This window comes from Lygodium microphyllum, chromosome 16, assembly GCF_053477565.2.
Source record: "Lygodium microphyllum isolate KBCC chromosome 16, Lygodium_microphyllum_v1.1.10, whole genome shotgun sequence".
Classification (NCBI taxonomy): Eukaryota; Viridiplantae; Streptophyta; class Polypodiopsida; order Schizaeales; family Lygodiaceae; genus Lygodium; species Lygodium microphyllum.
Window position 1 is genome coordinate 71,417,317 of NC_141150.1, and position 21,122 is coordinate 71,438,438.

A 21,122-nucleotide genomic window follows, 5' to 3' on the forward strand; every position below is an offset into this window, starting at 1 on the left:
TAGATTCAACCATCTTCTCTCAGAAAAAGAAGGTAGAACTCACCAACAAAGGCAAGAAGTACGAGATCCAAGCTGGAGTTTCTGGAGACACCATACCTATGGTAAGCCATATGCAAGTCTCTAGAGCAATTAAGGATTGTGTTCAATGTTGTCTGCTTTATGTCACTGATGTAAAAGATAATATGAATGTTGAAAACCAAGAGCGACTTTAGCTCTTGGAAAAGTATAAAGATTGTTTTTTGGAAGATCTTCCTTATCAGCTTCCCCCAGAAAGGCCAGAAGACCATCATATTGATATTATTCCGGGTAGTTCTCCTCCTAATATAGCACCATACCGTGTGAGCGGTCCTCAACAAGAAGAAATCAGAAAGCAAGTCGAAGACCTACTCAACCGTAGGCTAATTAGGCCAAGTAGCTCACCATTTTGTTCACCGGTTCTTCTTGTTCAAAAGAAAGATGGCACATTCAGGATGTGCATTGATTATCGAGCCCTCAACAAAATCACTGTGAAGAATCGGTTTCCTATTCCCAGAATTGACGACATTTTGGATCGTCTAGGAGGCTCAAAGGTTTTCAGCCGCATTGATCTAAAGAGTGGTTATCATCAAATTAGGGTAATACCACAAGATGTACACAAAATTGCTTTCCGCACTTCATACGGTCTTTATGAATTCTTGGTGGTTCCTTTCGGATTAACCAATGCACCAGCCACCTTTAATCGAATGATGGAGCGCATCTTTAGAGAGCATCGACAATATGTCGGTACTTTCTTTGATGATATTCTTGTCTTTAGCAAGAATGAAGAGGATCATCATCAACACTTGGAAATTGTTCTACAATTACTACAACAAAATCAACTCTTGGTAAATGGTAAAAAGAGTGAATTTTTCATGCATAAAATAAATTACCTTGGGCATGTCATCTCTTTTGAAGGGATTCAGATGGATCCTGAAAAGATCAGGATAATCCAAGAATGGCCTCATCTTCGTGATGTACATGAGGTGCGATCGTTTCTTGGCTTATGTTCTTATTATCACCGCTTCATCAAGCATTTTGCACATATGGCTTCTCCACTTCATGACCTTACAAAGAAGAAGATCTCTTTCCAATGGAAGGAAAAAGAGAAGGCAGCCTTCACAAGGCTGAAAACAACTCTTACTTCTGGACCTGTTCTTATCATTCCAGATCTGGTAAAACCATTTGTGGTGGAAGCAGATGCTTGCGGTGATTGTATTGGTGCAGTGCTAAATCAAGAAGGCCATGCCGTAGCCTTTTAAAGCCACCGTCTAAATGATGTGGAGAAAAGGTATGACATTTATGAAAAGGAGCACTTAGCAGTGGTTCATGCTTTAAAGATATGGAAACATTATCTTTTAGGCAATGAATTCCTTATTAAAACCGATCATCAAGGCTTGAAGTATTTTAAGACTCAAAAGCATTTGCAGGAGAAACATGCAAGATGGGAAAATTTCTTGTCTATGTTTCATTTTCAAATTATGTACACTCCAGGGAAACAAAATGTAGTTGCTGATGCACTTTCTAGAGTGCCTCGCATTGCAACTATTACAGTGGCTTATCATGAAGATTTTCAAACGATGAAGAATACTTATGATGAAGATACTGATTTTGCAGCAATTTGGTCAAATTTACAGCAAGGAGGTTCTCATCCAGATTATTCCATCAAGGACGGTTACCTTCTCATGAACAATCGCCTTTGTGTCACTCTTCCTGTTCGACAAAAGGTGCTTAAAGAAAGTCATGAACCCCCTTATGCAGGGCATAGAGGGAGGGCAGCCACTCTAAGTACAATTGAGCGCTACTTTTATTGGCCAACATTACGAAAATATACACATAACTTCATTGAGGCTTGTCTTGTATGCCAAAAATCCAAATATGATAGGCAGAAGATTCCAGGATTGTTGCAACCTCTTCCAGTGCCCAAAGATCTATGGGAATCTATCACAATGGATTTCATCTCAGGTATTCCAAGAACACCTCAAGGTCATGATATGATTTGGGTCATAATTGATAGATTCAGCAAACAATCACATTTTATTCCATGTCGTAAAACATTGAAATCCGCACAAGCTGCAAGACTTTTCATTCAACATATCTTCAGATTACATGGTATGCCTTCTGAGATCATTTCAGATAGAGACTCCAAATTCACAAGTAACTTTTGGCGTGCTTTATTTGAGAATTTGGAAACCACTTTAAAGTTCTCCTCAGCTTTTCATCCTCAAACTGACAGCCAAACAGAGGTGATGAATCTCACTCTTTTGGATATGTTGAAAGCTTATGTTAGTGAACATAAGTCACAATGGGAGAAATATCTTCCATTATTGGAGTTTGCTTACAACAATACAGTGCACTCATCCACAGGGAAAGCTCCAAATGAAATAGTACAGGGTAAAGTGATTCCTCCTCCAATTATTCGCACTAAAGATAAGATTTTTGCTGTTGATGAGTTTGCTTCAGATTTAAAAACCGCAATGGATCAAGTTCGAGCCACTATCAAAGTTGCCCAAGAGCGACAAAAGAAGCAAGCAGATAAACGAAGAAGATCTTTGGCTTTTGAAAAAGGTCAATATGTCTTGCTAAAGTTTGATAAAAGCAGGCTCAAACAAGGTTCTCGTCAAAATTCATCTTTTCCAAAGCTCTCCAGTAGATACTTTGGACCCTTCAAAGTGATTGAGAAAATAAATGAAGTTTCTTATCGACTTGAGCTTCCTGCTCATTGGAAAATACACAATGCTTTTCATGTAAGTTTGCTAAAACCTTACATAGGACCAGAACCAAAGGAACCCATTACTGAAGATCCCCCAGAAGTTGAAGAAACAGAGCAACTCTTGGAACCTGAAAAGATTTTGTTTCTCAAGGATCGAACCACGAGAAGTGGCCTTGTGACACGAAAATTCTTGCTAAAATTCAAGAATCTACCCACCACAGATGCACAGTGGGTAGATGAAAAATTCATGAAGGATTACCCAAATATTCTACAACAATATCAAGAAGATTTTCAGCTGAGGACAGTTGAATAAAAGCCAGAGGGCTGTCACAACTCTATAGAAACAGAATTTGTATCCTTTTTCATTAATTTGTCTATATAATGATTTATTAAATTTATTTCCTTTGCACTAATTAGATATAAAGAAAAGTGCATTGGAGCTAGCCACTGATGAGTGGTCACAGGTTATGGTGGACCCACACGGTGGGTTAGAGAAAAGATAGTTCACACTTCCACCTATATGACCCGATTGGGCGCCTGTGACTAGAACTCACGCATATCAGGGTTAGACTCGCACACAGAAAGGATTGATGCCTTGAAGTGTGGGCTAGATTCACCAGAACAGACAGTTACAATCAACAAGATGGCATGATCATGAAATGCTTGTATAATGTGCATGTGTGGGCTGAAAGCTTGAAATGCACATTTCTTTGCATAGGAAAGTCACATGAAGATTCGGATACCATTGTTGCGAGGTACACGGAAAAAGCTTTCATATGATACCCATATTGGGGGGGTCCCTAAATTCTAGGAGATCCCTAAATTTTAGGAGCCTCGAATTAGTCTAAAAATGCTAGTCCTAAAAAATAGGGATGTCATTCTAAATATAGTAAGTTCTGTACTCTGACTGTGCTTACTAAATTTGGTTGTTTCTATTCTTGACAGTATTCAACCCAAAAAGGAAGGCCATAGAGAAGAGACAAGTGTCAAGACACTTGTCACACAAGTTTCCAAGTGTCCCACCACTTGTCACATCTCATGACATGTGGCTGGACACTTGTCTTGTGCTACTCCACTTTCCCCTTTTGTACTAGCTCTTCCCTCTCCTATAAATAAGAGCTCGTTTTTCTTCATTGATCATCATTTTTCTTTGCTGTAAACTCATATACAGCACCCACAGATAGCCAGAAACTGGCCCCATCCATCCCCATCATCATCCCCTACTTCTCTATTATCAAATTCCTCCATATTCCCTCTTCTATCATTGTTGTTTTACAAGACAGCAAGCCTGTAAATTCATTACAACACCTCCTTCTTGAGCTCTTTCTTCCATTTTAGCTACAAGAAGCAAGCCCTATCCATGTATTGCTGATCAACGATGGAGAAAGGCTGAATTCCCCTTTTTCTTCTCTCATACTGTAAAGAAATCAGTTCTTATCATTGCATAATAGATAATGCATGTGTGTTTGTACATCTTTGCATGATCTTGTGAGAGTGAGAATTACTTCTTCTCACTCTCAGGTTGATTGTAACTGAGCTCTTCCCTAAGGGACTTGGGTTGAACAGAAATACATTCCTTCGGGGGGGGGTTGCCCATTTTCAACCCTCAATCTTGTCTCCATTACTTTTCCATTTTTATGGCTATAATTTTGTGAGAAATTTTCATTTTCAGCTTTAAGTGTTCATTCTCTTTTATATTAAATCTCGAAAACAAGCGAATATCATAATTGTTAAGCATACTACGTTGTTCGGGGCGTTTACAATGAAGATATGAAAAAGGTCAAATTTCAGAATTCGCAGCCACTGGTGCTGTACCACAGGCTGAAACTGATGATCAGCCGGTTATCTTTGAGCCAGATGATGATGGACAGCAAATAGAAGCACAGGGTGGTCATGGACAGCAAGATAGACTTGCTGATTATGAAAATGCAGGTGCTGGAAATGAAAATGGTGCTATACAGCATGAACAGCATGCTGAAAATGGCTTACAGCAGCCAATAAATGCTGAAAATAACATGCCTCCAGATGTAGATCCGATTCTTGAGAATGTAGATCATTGGGTACGCAGGTCTACACGCCTAAGAAGGCAGCCACATAGGTATGACCCCTCTTTGCATTATGTGATTCTTACTGATGAGGGTGAGTCTCTGACATATAAAGAGGCTAAGTCATGCAAATTCAGCAATAAGTGGGAGCTAGCTATGTAGGAAGAGATTAAATCTCTGTATGCTAATGATACTTGGGATCTTGTGTTGTTGCCCAAAGGAAGAAAGCCTCTTCCAAACAAATGGGTTTACAAAGGAAAGACAGTTGATGGGAAACCCAAGTACAAGGCAAGATTGGTTGCCAAAGGGTATGCACAGAAGGAAGGGATTGACTTCCAGGAGGTCTTCTCACTTGTCGTGAAGATGACCACACTACGTGTGTTTTTTGCTCTCACTGCTGTATTGGATTTAGAGCTGTACCAAATGGATGTGAAAACAGCTTTTCTGCATGGTGACATTGATGAGGAGATCTACATGAAACAGCCCGAGGGTTTTGTAGTTCCTGGAAAAGAGCAGTTGGTGTGTAAACTAAAACGCAGCTTATATGGGCTGAAACAAGCACCACGGCAGTGGTACAAAAAGTTTGACACTTTTATGCTCTCTCATGGGTTTACGCGCAGCCATGCAGATCATTGTTTGTATATGAAAAAGGATACAGATGGCAGCCCTATGATACTTGTTTTGTATGTGGATGATATGTTGCTAGCTGGGAAGAGAGAGACTAGCTTGGATGCTCTCAAAGATCAGCTGAAATCAGCTTTTTCCATGAAAGATTTGGGGAATGCAGAGCATATATTGGGCATGAGGATTCGTAGGGATAGAACGCAGAAATTGTTGTTTTTATCTCAAGAAAAGTACATTGAAAAGGTACTGGACAGATTTAACATGGTTGAAGCTAAGCCTCCCGGAGTACCCTTACCTCCATACCTTAAGCTTAGTAAAGCCAACAGCCCAAAAGATGACATGGAAGCCAATGCTATGAAGGGAGTCCCTTATGCATTAGCTTGTGGTTCTCTTATGTATGCTATGGTGGCTACTCGTCCAGACATTGCTCATGCAGTGGGAGTTGTTAGCAGGTTTATGTCAAATCCTGGCAAACCACATCGGGAGGCTGTCAAGTGTATTCTTAGATATCTGAAGGGTACACAAAGAAAGTGTATTTGCTATGGGCAGGGTGCATTTATTCTGTAGGGTTATTGTGATGCAGACATGGCAGGTGACTTAGACACTCGCAGGTCCACTAGCGGGTATGTCTTTACAGTTGCTGGAGGGGCCGTCTCTTGGTGCTCCAGGTTGCAGAACATCGTAGCATTGAGTACTACTGAAGCTGAATACATATAAGCTACCAACACTAATGATCGACTTTGGCATATCATGATACTTAAAGATGTGTTGCAAAAACAATCGTGCCATATGATCAGCCTTTATTTTCTTCCTCATTGGAATGAAATGGGCTTGTTTGCTAAACTTGCAAATGATAGTCTATATTCCATTATTCCCTCTAGGTGTATTAGGAAGCTAAAAAATAAAGTCCATTGCAATGGTCTGCCAAGGCCTATCTGGAATAGGCAAGAGCTGCAACAAACTCGGCATCTTTTGCTTATCATGCTTTACCTTCTAGTATACGATGCATGTCTTAACAAACTGTTCTAAAAGCTGGTCAATAAAAGAAATGCTCCACTGCCTTGACTGTGGCATCAATACCTCTGTGTTTTGCATACGGAGGAACATGACTTTCAGTGATAACTCTAGGCCTTAATTGCTTTGTGACACATAGTTGTCGATGCATGATTAGAAATCCATCTCTTAGCATAAAGTGTTTATGCCTTTGGCCATTGCAAAGCTGATCATAAACATTAATAAAGTTCGAATCAACAACATATTGCTGTTTCATGGCATCCAACTTAGTGTGATAAACCATGCTGACAACTGACATTTGTGGCTTACGTGATAGTGCATCAGCCATAACATTCTTTTTACCATCAATATGTATAATCTGAAAATGAAACATAGAGAGAGAATTTGCCCATCTCATATGCTTCTTTGGCAACTTTGTCTGTGCTAGAAAGTACCTCAAAGTTTGATGGTCTGTCTGCACTGTAAAATCAGCTCCCAACAAATAATGTTTCCACGTAGATAGTGCATGAATTATAGCCAAGAGCTCTTTCTCATAGACCTACAAATTCTTTTCTGCATTGTGGAGAATCCGGCTCTCATAAGCCACAACTCGGCTGTCCTGTATAAGAACAGCCCCAATGCTGTTACCACATGCATCACATGAACTGTGAATGACTTTCTTAGATCGGGCAACATAAGCACAGGATCTGAAGTCATATTTTCCTTCAACTTTTCAAATGCTGAAATTTCCACTGTTGTCCATCTAAATGGCACATCCTTCTTCTGCAGGGCATACAATGGAGAAGCAATTTGAGCAAACCCGCGTACATACTTCCTATAGTAAGAACACAAACCCAAGAAGTTGCGGATCTCATGCACATTCCTCAAAGGTTGCCATGATCGTATTACCTCAACCTTTGCAGGGTCCATGCAAATACCATCAGCTGATACTACAAGCCCCAAAAAGTGGATTTTATGCAAGAATTCACTTTTCTTGTCATTGATAATTAGTCTATGCTCACGTAGTTCATTGAACACAATGTCTAAGTGTTTTCTATGCTTTGTCTCGTTCTTTGAATAGACAATCATGTCATTAAAGAAAGTGCCCACAAATCCTCTATGTGGCCTGAAGATACGATCCATCATCCGATTAAAAGTGGCAGGAGCATTTGTAAGTCCAAAAGGCATAACAAAAAACTCATACAATTCAAAAGATGTCCTGAAAGTTGTCTTAGGCACTTCTTCTGGTTTAATGCGTATCTGATGATACCCACTTTTCAAATCTATACGGCTAAATATGGCTACCCCTTGCAATCTATCCATAACATCATCGATCCAAGGAATTAGAAAGCGATTCTTTATTGTGATCTTGTTGAGAGCATGATAGTCAATGCACATACGCCATGAACCATCATTTTTTTTGCACCAAAAGCATTGGAGAACAAAAAGGAGATGAGTCGGGTTGAATCAACGCTTTTTCTAACAGCTCATTTACCTAACTCATAATCTCCTACTGTTAGGCTGCACTGACTCTATAGGGTGGCTTATTAGGTGGGCTACTTCTAGGGATAAGATCTATGCCATGATCTTTTGGCCTTTCAAACGGTAGTTGCCCTAGAAGTGAGTGAGAGAAGCAATCAACATACATTTTCAGAAATGACATGCGATTCTTCTCGAACTTAGACATGTTCCTAACATTCTTACTATCATTTTTATCCTTGGTAAAAACTAAGTACGCTGAAAGATGATTTTTCATTACTTTAGAAATGGCAGTTGCAGATACAAAAAGGATAGAATTACCTTTCAAATTCACATCAAGTACGAGTACCTTTTCCTTATGCTGAATAGTGATCTTTTTTGTATGAGAATCAATCATTGCATGCATATGGTGACACCATGGCATACCAAGCAATACATCACAACCCTTAAGTGGAGCAATGAAGAACTCTTCATTGTCCACATATCCTTGTATTTGCAACTAAAGCTTTCCAATGAGTGGTGTGATAGGCTTTGCATGGCCTTTACATGCCATTTCAACTTACCCCATGGGTCCTATCTCATTCTCTGTGATGCCTAGATGGGCAGCCATGTCAATAGAGATGAAGTTGGCTCGTGCACCATTATCAAAGAAAATCAATGCATGCCGATTTCTAATTTTGCCCCATGCTCTGCACAACTCAGTAGCATTATCATTGGGCTGATCACTAATAACATTGGGCAACAATCCCATTGATGTTTTGGACTTCTTTCCTTTAGAATCTCACTGATTTTCTGATTTTTCAGCTTGCTCCCTATTGGGACAGGCCCTTGCAATGTGACTGTCATAAGGACATGTATTTTTGAAACCTCACTTAACATGTGGATTAATTTCTTATCATATGATTAAGTAAATGTTGCACATGTGAGGTGTAACTCGAGTTAAAGTAAATTTACGAGCTCGGGACCCAAAGAAATCATGGGATGTCAAAGGCAAAAGTTGCTATAAGTTATGCTGCACAGGTACTTGGTGGTATCTGGTGCCAGTTGTTGACCTAGGTCATCCATTTGGCCATAAGCGAGAGAAGTGGCGTTTAATGGTACCTAATGTCAATCTGATGGTCAAAGATGGTGTAGAGACACTCGGGAATGGAAGTTGCCTAGCCAATTTAATTATTGGCTAGTCAGATTATTTTTTAAGGCATCAAAATAATTATTAGATTAATTTTCAGTATTTAAAGACTGAAAATTAATATGTAATTATGAAAAATGCTAGAAAAACCATTTGGGAAGATTGCCACTTGTCAAAAATGCCCATGCAAGATTGAAAAACGTCTTTAGAGATTGGAAAGAAGCATTTTTATAAATTCAGCCTGCAAGAGAGAGAAAGGAGAGGGTGCTGGTTTGATTTGCAGCCATTGGAGGGACCTTCTGAGGATGCCAAGGGTAGGAGAAGACCAATCAACGGCAGGAGGTAGCATTTACAGGCTGTTGAGACAGGGCAGTAGCTGTAAATGACTGATTTTGTTCAGTTCTTTGCATCTACAAGCTGGTGTGGCAGGGCAGTAGCTGCATTTGGCTGATTTTCAGTCATTCTTCGCGACAAAACTCTAAATTTTCTCTCTTTCTACAGCTTTTCCTCTCATCTCCCAACCATTTCATAGCCTTGCTTCGAAGATCTCAGCATTTGGACCCTTGGAGGTTGAGAAATTGCAAATTTCTTTGCTGTAAACCCTAATTTACAGCAAAAATTAGGGTTTAGCAACGGTCTTGGGAAGCGTTTGAAATTAGAAGCTCCAAGACATGGATTCAATAAGGCTGAAGGTGAATTTCAGCTGAATTCAGGTGGAGGACTAGCTAACCATTGAATTTGGGGCATTTCCATCGTCTACGAAGTGGGTGAAGGTCAATTAAGTGCCTGAATCAAGGGGCAAAGTAGATTGAAGACTTGCTGGTTAGTTTGGAAAGCAAGGGGAGTTGAAATACCAAAAGGGATTGGGAGAATCCTATTGTAAGTCAACTTTTTCTTCAATAAAGCTAAAGAAATACCGAAAGGGGCGCTAGCCCCAATCTGGTGTGCATTGTCCAAGATCAGTAGGTAAATTTGTATTTTCAGATTTGCATTTATTGTTTGTTGCTCTAATTAAGTTGTAATCGGGGACTTATCACCCTATCCAAGGTGGAAGGCTGGTTTCAATCACCCCCCTGTTCACAAATAAAACATTTATTTGCAGCCATCAGTTCCCTAAGTTGTGCTAATGTTTTCGAGCCCTTTCTTTGTTGTTTTGGCCTTTTTTCAGGCTGATTTTCAGATCTGCCCCTTTTCTTAGCCTTAAACAACTTTTTATTCGGCTTCTCCCCACTCTCTAGGAAGCCCGAATCCTTCCCACGCAGCAAAGCATCGGCTGTAGTATCAGTCTCTATAAGCTGAGACATGCTAGACATGGTGGATTAAATGCAAAAATTCCTGATTCCTTTGGGCAGGCCACAAACATATTTTTCCACTTGCTCATGAAGGGGTACGGGGCGATAAGAAGTAATAAGCAGCAATACATCCCAAAACTTCTTATTATATTGCTCCAAATTCTTACATTCCTTATCATCCAGCTTATTCCAAGCTGTCATGATGTCCACCTCAAAGGTACTTGTCAACCAATTCGATGTAAACATTTGCTTGAATTGTACCCACATTGATGGTGCTCTACCTTGCATCAAAAGAGTGGTTCTCCACTGTAATGCATTCCCTTTCAAGAAAGTGGCTGCCTTTCGAATCTTTGAGGACTCTATGAAGTTCCCCCGTGAATAGGTTGCATCAAACTGCTGAATGAAAGTCAAAGCTTTCAGTCTATCTTGTACACCACTGAAGGACTCGAAATTCACTCATTTTCCACCCTCATTGTAGTCTTTTGCTGCCCCTTTGGGTGTCAAGTTGTCATACAATGGTTGCTGCAGAAAGGGTACATTTGCTGAATTTACATCAAAACCAATGCCAAACGGAGCATTTGCATGACCAACATTCATTCCTTGAGTCACATAAGCATTTGGGGGAGTAGATGCAGCACCAAACATGCTACTTTGTGCCCCAGGCATCAAGCCAATGCTGCCATACATAGGGTTTTGCATATTTCCAGTCATATCCAAATACATTGGGCCTTGCACTCTATGCATTGGCTGTTGCATACCATAGGATTTGTGCCATACATTCTCGTATGTGGTCTTTGTCCAACCATAGCATGAAAAATTGTGCTTCCACCAAAATATCTTGGCTGCCCCATCATAGCATCACACCTGGCTGTCCAAAATCCATTGGATTGGCACCTCCGTGATGGCCTTGCATTTGCATTCCTTGCCCCATAAGTACCAACTGTTTTATTTCATTAGCATATTTGGGAGCTTCAAATGGAGGGTTTGGTATTATCTTTGGTGCATCTTGCTGTCCTGAAGGTGTAGAATACGTCTTCTTCTTCTTGCCTTTGCCGTCCTTCTTTAGAGCATTCAAAAATCGGGTAAATTGAGGATCCTTTGCCAATTCAGCAAAGAGATTTGCTGCTGTCCTCATTCGATTCTTGAATTGGATATCAAATTTCTCTTCACTTTGCTGGTCATCAGCCTTCCTATGCCTTGAAGATTGTGCATCTTGCCCAACAACAACATTTTCAGCTTGCTGTCCATGGTTTGAGCCTTGTCCAAGGTTAGGCATTGCATTTCCTTCATTCTCATATGAATGTTCACACTAAGAGGCATCATCACTGCTCGAATCCATCTCACTACATGAAGACATATTACTGTAATTTCTTAGCTGAGAGTAAAAATCAGCACTAGCACAAAGCTTTGGCTTGCAATCAGGTGCCTTGGGCCCACCAAATCAAGGGATTGAGTGGCGTCCCGGCAATAGAACCATGAAACTAGCCTTCCTTCCGTAAATGGTTGGTAAATCCCTGATTACAGCTTCATTACAGCAGTAAATAACTAATGCAAATCTGAAAATACAAATTTACCTACTGATCTTGGACAATGCATACATGATTGGCCCCAAAATTGGTGCACCTTTCAGTATTTCTTTAGCTTTATTGAAAAAGAAGTCGATTTACAATGGGATTCTCCCAATCCCTTTCGGTATTCCAACTCCCCTTGCTGTTCAAAATCACCAGCAAGTCTTTAATATGATTTTCCCCTTGATTCAAGTAATCAATTGGTCTTCACCCACTTTGATGGAGATGGAAAATGCCCCAAATTCAATTATTTGCTGGTCCCTCCACTTGAATAGGCTAAAAATAGCTTCAGCTTTGTTAAATCCAAGTCTTGGAGCTTCCAATTTTTGGCACGCTTCTTGAGGCTGTTGCTAAACCCTAATTTCTACTGTAGATTAGGATTTACAACAGAGAAATCTAAAATTTCTCAGCCTCTAGGGGTCCAAATGTTGAGATCTTCAAAGTAAGGTTGAGAAATGGCTGGAAGATGAGAGGGAAAGTTGTAGAGAGAGAAAATTCAGAGTTTTGTCATAAAGAATGGCTAAAAATGAGTCAAATGCAGCTGCTACCTTGCCACAACAGCTTGCAGATGCAAAGAATTGAAGAAAATTAGTCATTTATTGTTGTTGCCCTGTCTCAACAGCTTGTAAATGCTGTCTCTTGCTGTTGATTGGTCTTCTCTTACCCTTGGCCCTTAGCAGCCTTAGGAGGTCTTCCAATGGTTGCAAATCAGATCAACAGCCTCCCTCTCTCTCTCTCTCTTGCATGCTAAATTTATAACAATGCCACTCTCCAGCCTCCAAAGACGTTTTTCAGTCTTGCATGGGCATTTTCAACAAGTGGTAGCCTTCCCAAATGGTTTTTTCAGTATTTTTCATTATTAAATATTAATTTTCAGTCTTTAAATATTGAAAATTAATCTAATAATTATTTTGGTGCCCCGAAGAATAATTTGATTGGCCAATAATTAAATTGGCTAGGCAACTTCCATTCCCAAGTGTCTTTGTGCCATTTTTAACGATCAGATTGGTGTTAGATACCATTAAACGCCACTTCTCTAGTGTCACCAACTGACACTTATGGCCAAATGGATACCCTAGGCCAACAATTGGCACCAGATACCACCAAGTACTTGTGCGGCATAACTTATAGTAACTTTTCCCTTTGACATCCCGTGATTTCTTCGACTAATCATTGCGAACACCTTGACGGCGTGGGAAATGAGTTGCAGGTGTTGAAGCATGACCCCTCTCGGCTACCAAGAAGGTGCAGCATTGCCCTCTCTTGGTCTTCGTGGGCTTGAGGTCTAAGAGGAGTAGAGGTCAAGATTTTGGTGGGCTGCCCTTGGTCTTTGAACAACATTCATGATTTATGGGTGCATGTCAAGCAAGCTAAATTGAATTCCATTTGTTTGAACCATACTTGGGAGCCATGTGACCAATCTCTAGATGAGCATGCTATAGGTACGGAGTCGATCGATCAAATCAAAAGGAAAAAAGCTCATGGTTTTTGTTAGCAGATATAACAATTCATGGCTAAGTTTGTGCATGTTAGTGGGTTAGGGCACTAGGATATTATCTTGATTATTTAGGCATTTTTCCTAGCATTTTATTATGGTCGTTTTAGCATTTATTGCTGGCCGACCAGCATTAAATGTTGGCTGACCTGACATGATTTATGGCATTATTTTTGCCTATTTATTCAGGGTTCTCCTCCACATTCATCATTATGATCATTCATCACTTGCTTGGTTCTGATGGTGGGAGAGAAGCAGGTGCTAGTGCCTTCACAGCCAATGACTCACATTGGTTCTGTACTATCTCATATCTTGGTATATGGATTCCATTTCCCGAGTACCTCTTTGGTTTTGAGTTCCTTGTGCAGTGTTCTTTTCTTTTGTAGTGTTTCTCTCTCTCTTTTTCTCGTCTCTTGTGTACAGCAGTTTTCCACACGCTTCCATCACTGCATCCACTTTTGACAGTTTTATGGATAGAGACAAAGCTTGTCTTGTTGCTAAGGGCTATGCCTAGGAACAAGGCAATGATTTTGAGGATACCTTTGCTTCTATCTCTTGCATTACCACTATCAGACATGTTGCTGTTGCTGCTCACTTTCATCAGCAAGTACATACCCTTGATATCAAGATGGCCTTTCTCTGTGGCTACTTCACTAGAAAAGTTTGTCATCCAACCATCAGGCTTTGAAGTCAATAGTTTTGATAGCAAGGTTTGCTGGTTGAAGAAGGCACTTTATGGCCTAAAGTAGGTTCCTCATGCTTGTTATGTCTGCATTAATTATTTTTTGCTGCATTGGGGTTCCCATAATAGCCCTACAGAGCCTACTATGTATATTTGAAATCAAAATTTGTATTTGTTGATCTTGGCTCTTTATGTTAATAACATGCTTGTAACTGGGACCAATGCTGGTCAAATTGCAGCCTTTAAGCATGATTTGTAGTATACTTTTGCCATGGCATATTTGGGTCTACTTCATTACTATTTAGGCATCCAATTCACCACCATTGAGGGGGGCACTAATATGACACAATCCAAATATGTTGGACAACTCTTACAATCCTTCTAGTTTAAGGATTGTAAGCCGGTGTCTACTCCATGGAGCCTCGTTTTCATTTCTATTTTGATGATGGCCAAATGGATCTTTTGACAGTATGCTTTTATCAGCAGGCTGTTGGATGTCTCACCTAATTATGTCACACTAGAATGGATCTTCATTTTGTAGAATCTCAATCAAGCATGTTTATGCACAATCCTATTGTTCATCATTAGTAGACAATGAAGGGTGTCTTCAGAGACCTCAAAGGCACCCAGGATTTAGGGCCTGTTCTACAAGGTAATGCTTCATTCACCATGCATGAATATACTAGTAGCGATTGGGTGAGTTGCACAGATACTCATGTATGTCATAGTAGCAATTGTTTTATGTTGGATGCTTCACTTATTTTCTTGGTTCGGCAAGCAGCAGACTGTAATTGCCACATCCAGTTCTGAAGTTTACATAACAACTTTTACAGCTACAATGGAGAGTGCTTGGCTCTGCGAGTTAACTGCAAATTTTCACATTCATCAGACAGCTTTGACACTTCTTTATAGTGACAGTCAGAGTGGTTTGGCCATTGCACAGGATCCAGCATTCCATCACCATATGAAGCATATTGAGGTGCATTATTATTATGTACGTGAGTGCATGTCAGCAGCAGATATTTAGTTGTCTTACTTAAACATTGAAGACAAGTTAGCAGATCTGTTTATGAAGGCTCTTCCCAAGTTCTATTTTGCAACATGGTTTATCATAATCTGTATGGTCATAGCATGTTATATTGAATGAACATGTGCAACCATGACCTTATATATTTCTAGGTTTTTCTATATATTCCTGGATTTGTCAGCCCAGACCTTAGAGGGTTTGTTGGCATTTCATGAGGTACCCATTGATGCCCTTAGTTCTTTCGTATGAGCTTCCTAGGGACTTCAACTGTCACTTAGGCTAGTGACTACCCCTAATGCAAATAGGGCTAAGGATTTCTTAGGACAGTTGGTACACTTAGTTTTGTTAGTACGAGTTTTTAACCTAAATACCTATCGTGCAAAGTGCACATTATTGATTGATTGTACTTCGACTCATTTCATTTGAGTACATTGATACATCATCATTGTGTTGAGCTGTCTCTTCTCTTTCATTTCTTTTTCTTGCTCACACTCTTGGGCCAATAGAGGAGGAAGCCGAAACTGGTTTGTTGAGTTCCAAGGACTGCTGACAGAAATCCCATAACGATGCTGTAGTGAACTGGTTTGTCAGGCTTTTCCTAGTGTTCTGATAATCTATATGCTCAATACAGTACCACTGGACTTAAGTTTGCACCACCGATCAATTAGTGTTGTGTTGTATTTGATACTTGGCATTGGTTGAGTATGGTGACTGATGCTGCATTTTGTAGCTGCCTTGACTTTGAAAGGAACACGCTTTGTCCTTGCTTTCAAAAACATTGCATGCTGCTGGTTTGTTCAAACTTTATTTTCATTGGAAGTCTTAGACATCATTTTTGAGCCTCTTGCTACTTGTGTTAATTGCAGGATGGCACAGCTGCATCCAATCTTCAAAAAGCAGAGGATATATCAGAGTCTCTGAGATTGAGAGCCAAACGCACGATTCATGATTCAATCTCAAGGTACTTATATCTGTGGGCTTGCTTGCATGCATGTGTGCCATGAGTGTGCTGACCTTTAGTAGGAACTTTAATGATTTGTAAGTCCTATTTGGCTACTAATGTTTTCAGGATGGGTGTGGAACTTTTGGATATTGGGGGGTCCCTCCTGAGCAATGCAGAGCTTCAGGTATAATGTTATTGCATAGTTGAAAGGCATTTGGCCGTGCGTTTTGATTTAACTTATGTTGTTTGACCTGATTCAACAGATTTTCAGCTCACTCAAAATGAATTTAGCTAGGGTGATAAGGAAAAAGGGAGACCTGCATTTCAACTGTCTGGATGAAATCAAGAAAATCCCTGGCGAGCAGCCATTTTTGGAGGGTGCTCAAAGCCTGGAGGAACCAAGTTATGAGAGCCGGTGATCCTGTATTCTGCCGAAGTTACATGCAGAGGATCAACAAACTGAAAGCTTTTGGTTTTGCTGAACAGTGCAGAACCTGAAATGTTTGTAGGCCTTTGTATATCCTATGAATGCCATGCTAAGAATTTCTCCATGTGTATAGCTAGAGGCAGTTGTGACTTGTCACCTGTGAACATGCTCACAACTTTAGAGAGTCTGGTGTATACACATACCTGCAGTTTCTGTGGATGACTCAAATGTAAATGACGAGTTTACATCTTCCTAATGCTAGTTATCATAATTAATATTTCCTTTGATTATATCTCTATGAGCAGATTGCCAAGAAATGCATTGTGATGCTTTTGAAAGCTCCACTTGTTGAGATTTTGGTGATGCTTGTAGATCCTGTGCTGGCAATTATGATACCCTCATGGCCCTCATGATATCAAATTTCCAGCTGACTTCTTGTGTCAACTAAGCCCATGTGGCATGTTTCAATATTTCAAGATGATGTGATTGGTAATATATTCTGAACTGCACATAACTTCAGACTGATGGATTAGCCGCTTTGCTCTCACATTGTTAGAAGCATCTGGCCTCAGGGCAGCATCCATCTTTCATGCAGAATGCTTTTCTGGATCCATAGTTTGAAGGTCACATTGTCTATGTTTTGTATTTCATTAGATCAAAGGTTCTCTTGTTCCTTGCACCATGGGGGGAACAAACCAAAGACAGTTATAATTGCAATTGTCTTTATTGTTTTCGTATACAATATTCATATTCCAAATGTTTCCAGCCATAGCTAAGCTAAACGATAGCTACTCTCTCAGTATCTTTCTAATGACATAGTACAACCTTGTCATGGTGGTAGGTGGTACTGATTAATCTCCATGGCATAACAACAAGCCATGATTGCCAAAATATTGCTTTGAAAGCAAACTTATGTGGATATTTATCTTTTAGCGCCACATAATTCCTTTGCTATAGATAATGGCACCTGAAGAGCATTGAGTTGCTCATGTATTCTTGGGGTGGGTTAATGATCTCTCTCTTTGATTAAGAGGAAACTGAGCTGTGTATTCATTCAAGAGCTTTCTTCTATTGTACTAGACATCTGGTTTCCTAATGCAACATTGGCAAACACTTCTTGGCACTTTACGAAAAAGTGGTAATCTAGCTTCTAACCTATGAATAGGTTGACATATGACACTCTATACACATAGATTGACATCCTCCATGAACAACTTAATTAACTTCATGCTGAAAATGAGAGATGTTTTGAAGTTTGATTCCTTGCATATTTTGGTATTCTAAAGTTGAGGTCATAAGGCTGGACCCTTTTTGGAGCGTCTTGATCAATCACATTTTGATAGCTCAATTGTATATGTTGTGAGCGGATTTGATGTCAAATGAGGCATTTACTTTTTTCACTTGGCATCCTAGTTGTAAACTTATTTCAATGAACGAATAGTGCGATTGTGCCTTGCTAGATAAACTTGCTGTATAATTAGTGGCACTTTAGAGGGCTAAATTAAGCACTAGATAATTAAAAAGGATCTAAAATGTCCTTGTTATCCAAGGAAATCGGTATAGGTTTTTCTCTCTCGAATTTGTTTAGACATTGTTTCCTTTTGTTGTTCCCACGCCTAGATTTGCAAATAGGGGACTTTCAATACATTCTAAGGAAAAAATTTGAGAAATCTTGGTACAATCTCATTGTCCTAATAAAAACTGGTTATTCATGGTGGTATTAAGTAAAGCGAACTACTGGTTGCTCTTGAACTCAAGATACCATGCCTCAAGCCTGTGTCAATCACAACCTTTGAACCAAATCCAAAGACCTTAAAACACCCTTCAATTGTGGAGTGCTTCAATTCCTGAGTAGGCACTTTTATGGTGCACTTGGGTCACTCGTAGCTCCTCACAATTTGGAACCTTTGTCACCCGAGTAGTTTTAAAGAAACCCCTCTTTTGAAGGAGCACTTTGACCTTGTCTATGATTAAAGCCCATGCTAGGAGGATCATGTCAAAGATCATCCAAGCAAGCCTAGGGTGCCACTCCACAGAACAAGAAGGCATCATACAAGAACATGTAATGACAAATCTTTTAACATACAATCAAGTTTGTGTCTCTCATCATGAGAAGTTTTACTTGGTTCATAAAGAGGTTCTATTACATCAGTAAGCACTAGCTAGGAACCATCCAGACAATGAGAAAAAATATGCACTATTATAGACAAATAATTACTTGCATGGCAAATGATCAGCTAGAATGATCGACATTGTTGCACAAGTCTTTAGATAGTATGAACCTCTCTGTTCTTTGGAGCAATTATTTGATGCAATGCAAGAAGCGAACCTGTGATATTGCATCTCATGTAATGATTACTCGAACGATATCTTGCCTAAGTTGCTGTGGATTACAGTTCTCCCGGATAGATATGGTTGCGAATAACATTGAAGCTTGGTCAAGGACATAATAAAGTCTGTGTGGCAATCATGTATTTGCAGCACCGATCTTCAGGACTTCAGAAGCCTTCTCACAAGCATTCCATTAAGACCTCTGCAAACGAGCATTGCCTTTGCTACTCTGATGTGAAATAAAGGAAACAGCTTCACAAAAACGAATAAGGGTAGGAAAGTTTTTATCTTCACTAACCTTGTTGGTGCATCCCATGCAGAGACCGCTGAACATCTGTGAAGAGCTTGCCCTTTGCTAGCTCTATAGTGAACGATTGCATGTTGGACAAGAGCTCCATTCATAATAGCCTTTCCCTCTTCCTTTTTGAAGTTCTTCACTCCTCCTTTCCATGCATTTCTATAGACATTCTTGTTGCTGCTCATTTTGTGCCTTGGTTGTATGAAGACCCACATGCTCTTGGGAATTTGTACTTGCATCCACCATTGATTTTTCTCAGTCAAAAACTTGGATTTGAGAATGGAAAACACATTGGTCTTGGCACTCTTGCCCTTGGAGTGTATTCACTAGTGTTCCCACTGTTGGGTTGCAAATAACTAAGAGCTCAAAAAGAACTAGTGTAAGATCAATGTGCAAACAATACCATTTGTTAGAGGTCTTAAATATGTCTAAGCAATAAAAAGCTTTGAAATGGCTGCAAAAAGATAATAGCACCTAATGGTAAACAACCACTTCATATCATTAAGGAAATATCAAAGGAAAACGACTCATCAAAAATAAAGATACCCAAGGACCAACATCATACATATTGCTTTCTAAGTGTGCTCAACGATTGTATATCCTATGATCTTTGGCATCTTGCCAAATCTCAAAAACTCAATTCCATTCCACATAATCTAGCTTTGGTCCTATAAGTGCAACACACATGAGAGCATCAAAAGTTTTGTTGGACATAGAAGTTCTTAATCATGTTTTGTTGTGAAAAAACCTCCTTCACATGCCACAATGTTTGTTGAATTACTAAGAGTAGCTTGCCATAGCTTCATCATATTATAAAAGTTTTTTCCCCACTCTTTCATCATACAAAATGCTCTCAATGCTCCTTTCACTTGCCAACTTCTAAAGCCATCTTTTAGCATTCTTCTCTCTTATTTCATCATTTGGAGCATAAAAACATGGGCTAAAAAGCTTTGCAGCATTAAAGAGTGAAGACATGGAAAACAAGCATTTAAACTATCTATAAGACATTGCACATAATCCATTGATCGCTGCATGCAATAATCAAAAGCGGCATCATTGTGTGGTCTTAGAATTGGGCTATGGTGCATTTACATTCTTTTTCTTCCCATCAGATGCATCATCTTTCTCTTTACCTTTAGGAAGCAGTTTATATATCAATGCATGTTTATGTATGTAGCCATCCTTATCAACCATTTCCAACTATCCTTTTTTCCTTCTATGGCAATGGATTACTCTGTACTATATTATCCTGTGGCTCTATTTGGGGAGCTTGAACTTTAGAGCTTTGGCAAAGGGAAACACTCTCTTTTGGAATGGTTGGTTCTTTCCTCTTGGCATGCAATACTTTGACAACTTCTAGTTCTACCAGGTTAGAGACAGGTTCTTGGGTCTTGTATTGGTTATTAGTCATGCTGGCCTTTACACGAGCTGGATTAGGATAATCCATTCAGTTCATTGTGCTTTGTCATTATTGTGTTTATCTCTTATGTATTATTTATCTTCTCTTCTATCTCCTATCTCTACTTCCTTCTATCTCTGATCCTCGGTGGATTCGACCTTTCAACAAAAACCCCTCCGACAGGTGGATGTCGCGATGCTATGCGGACACAGTGTGAAAAAGCATGGAATGCATCACCATCCGACTTTTTTATTGATCTAGAGAGTCAATGTGATCTAAGTCATTAGTACGAGTGTGAGTTGCATGGATTATCCAAAAATACTAGATTTTTGGATAATTCCATGAACTATTGAAGCAATATGCATTGGAATTAGCTTTGCTTTTTTTTCCACTTCACAAGCATACTTTTCCATTTCCATTTTATGGCCACTTGATAGAGCATGCACTTTAATGGAGTGTACTTTATACATTTCACACCATTCACACTTCATTACCCCTTTCTCACCATCCCATAAACATGTTTTAGCTAAGGAAACTTATCTTTCTATTGGGTTCTAAATTTCCTAATTGATCCTTGTTTTTGTTCCCCTTGGAAACTTAAAGCATTGCTTGTATTTTGCAAAGATGATTCCCCTTCCAAACCATGCACATTACTCGCATTT

The 21,122-nt window shown here is 39.6% G+C and overlaps 1 protein-coding gene across 1 annotated transcript in view; it reads left to right on the top strand.

Annotated features, from left to right (window-relative positions):
- LOC148022971 (uncharacterized) overlaps positions 1 to 16,724 on the top strand; it is a 31,973-nt gene extending 15,249 nt beyond the window's left edge. The window contains exons 4-6 of the mRNA XM_087695915.1: positions 15,929 to 16,023; positions 16,132 to 16,189; positions 16,269 to 16,724. Of these exons, the coding sequence (XP_087552041.1) occupies positions 15,929 to 16,023; positions 16,132 to 16,189; positions 16,269 to 16,424 (309 nt within the window). The 3' untranslated portion in view covers positions 16,425 to 16,724. The remainder of the gene's footprint in view (positions 1 to 15,928; positions 16,024 to 16,131; positions 16,190 to 16,268) is intronic.
- The last annotated feature ends 4,398 nt before the right edge of the window (positions 16,725 to 21,122 follow it).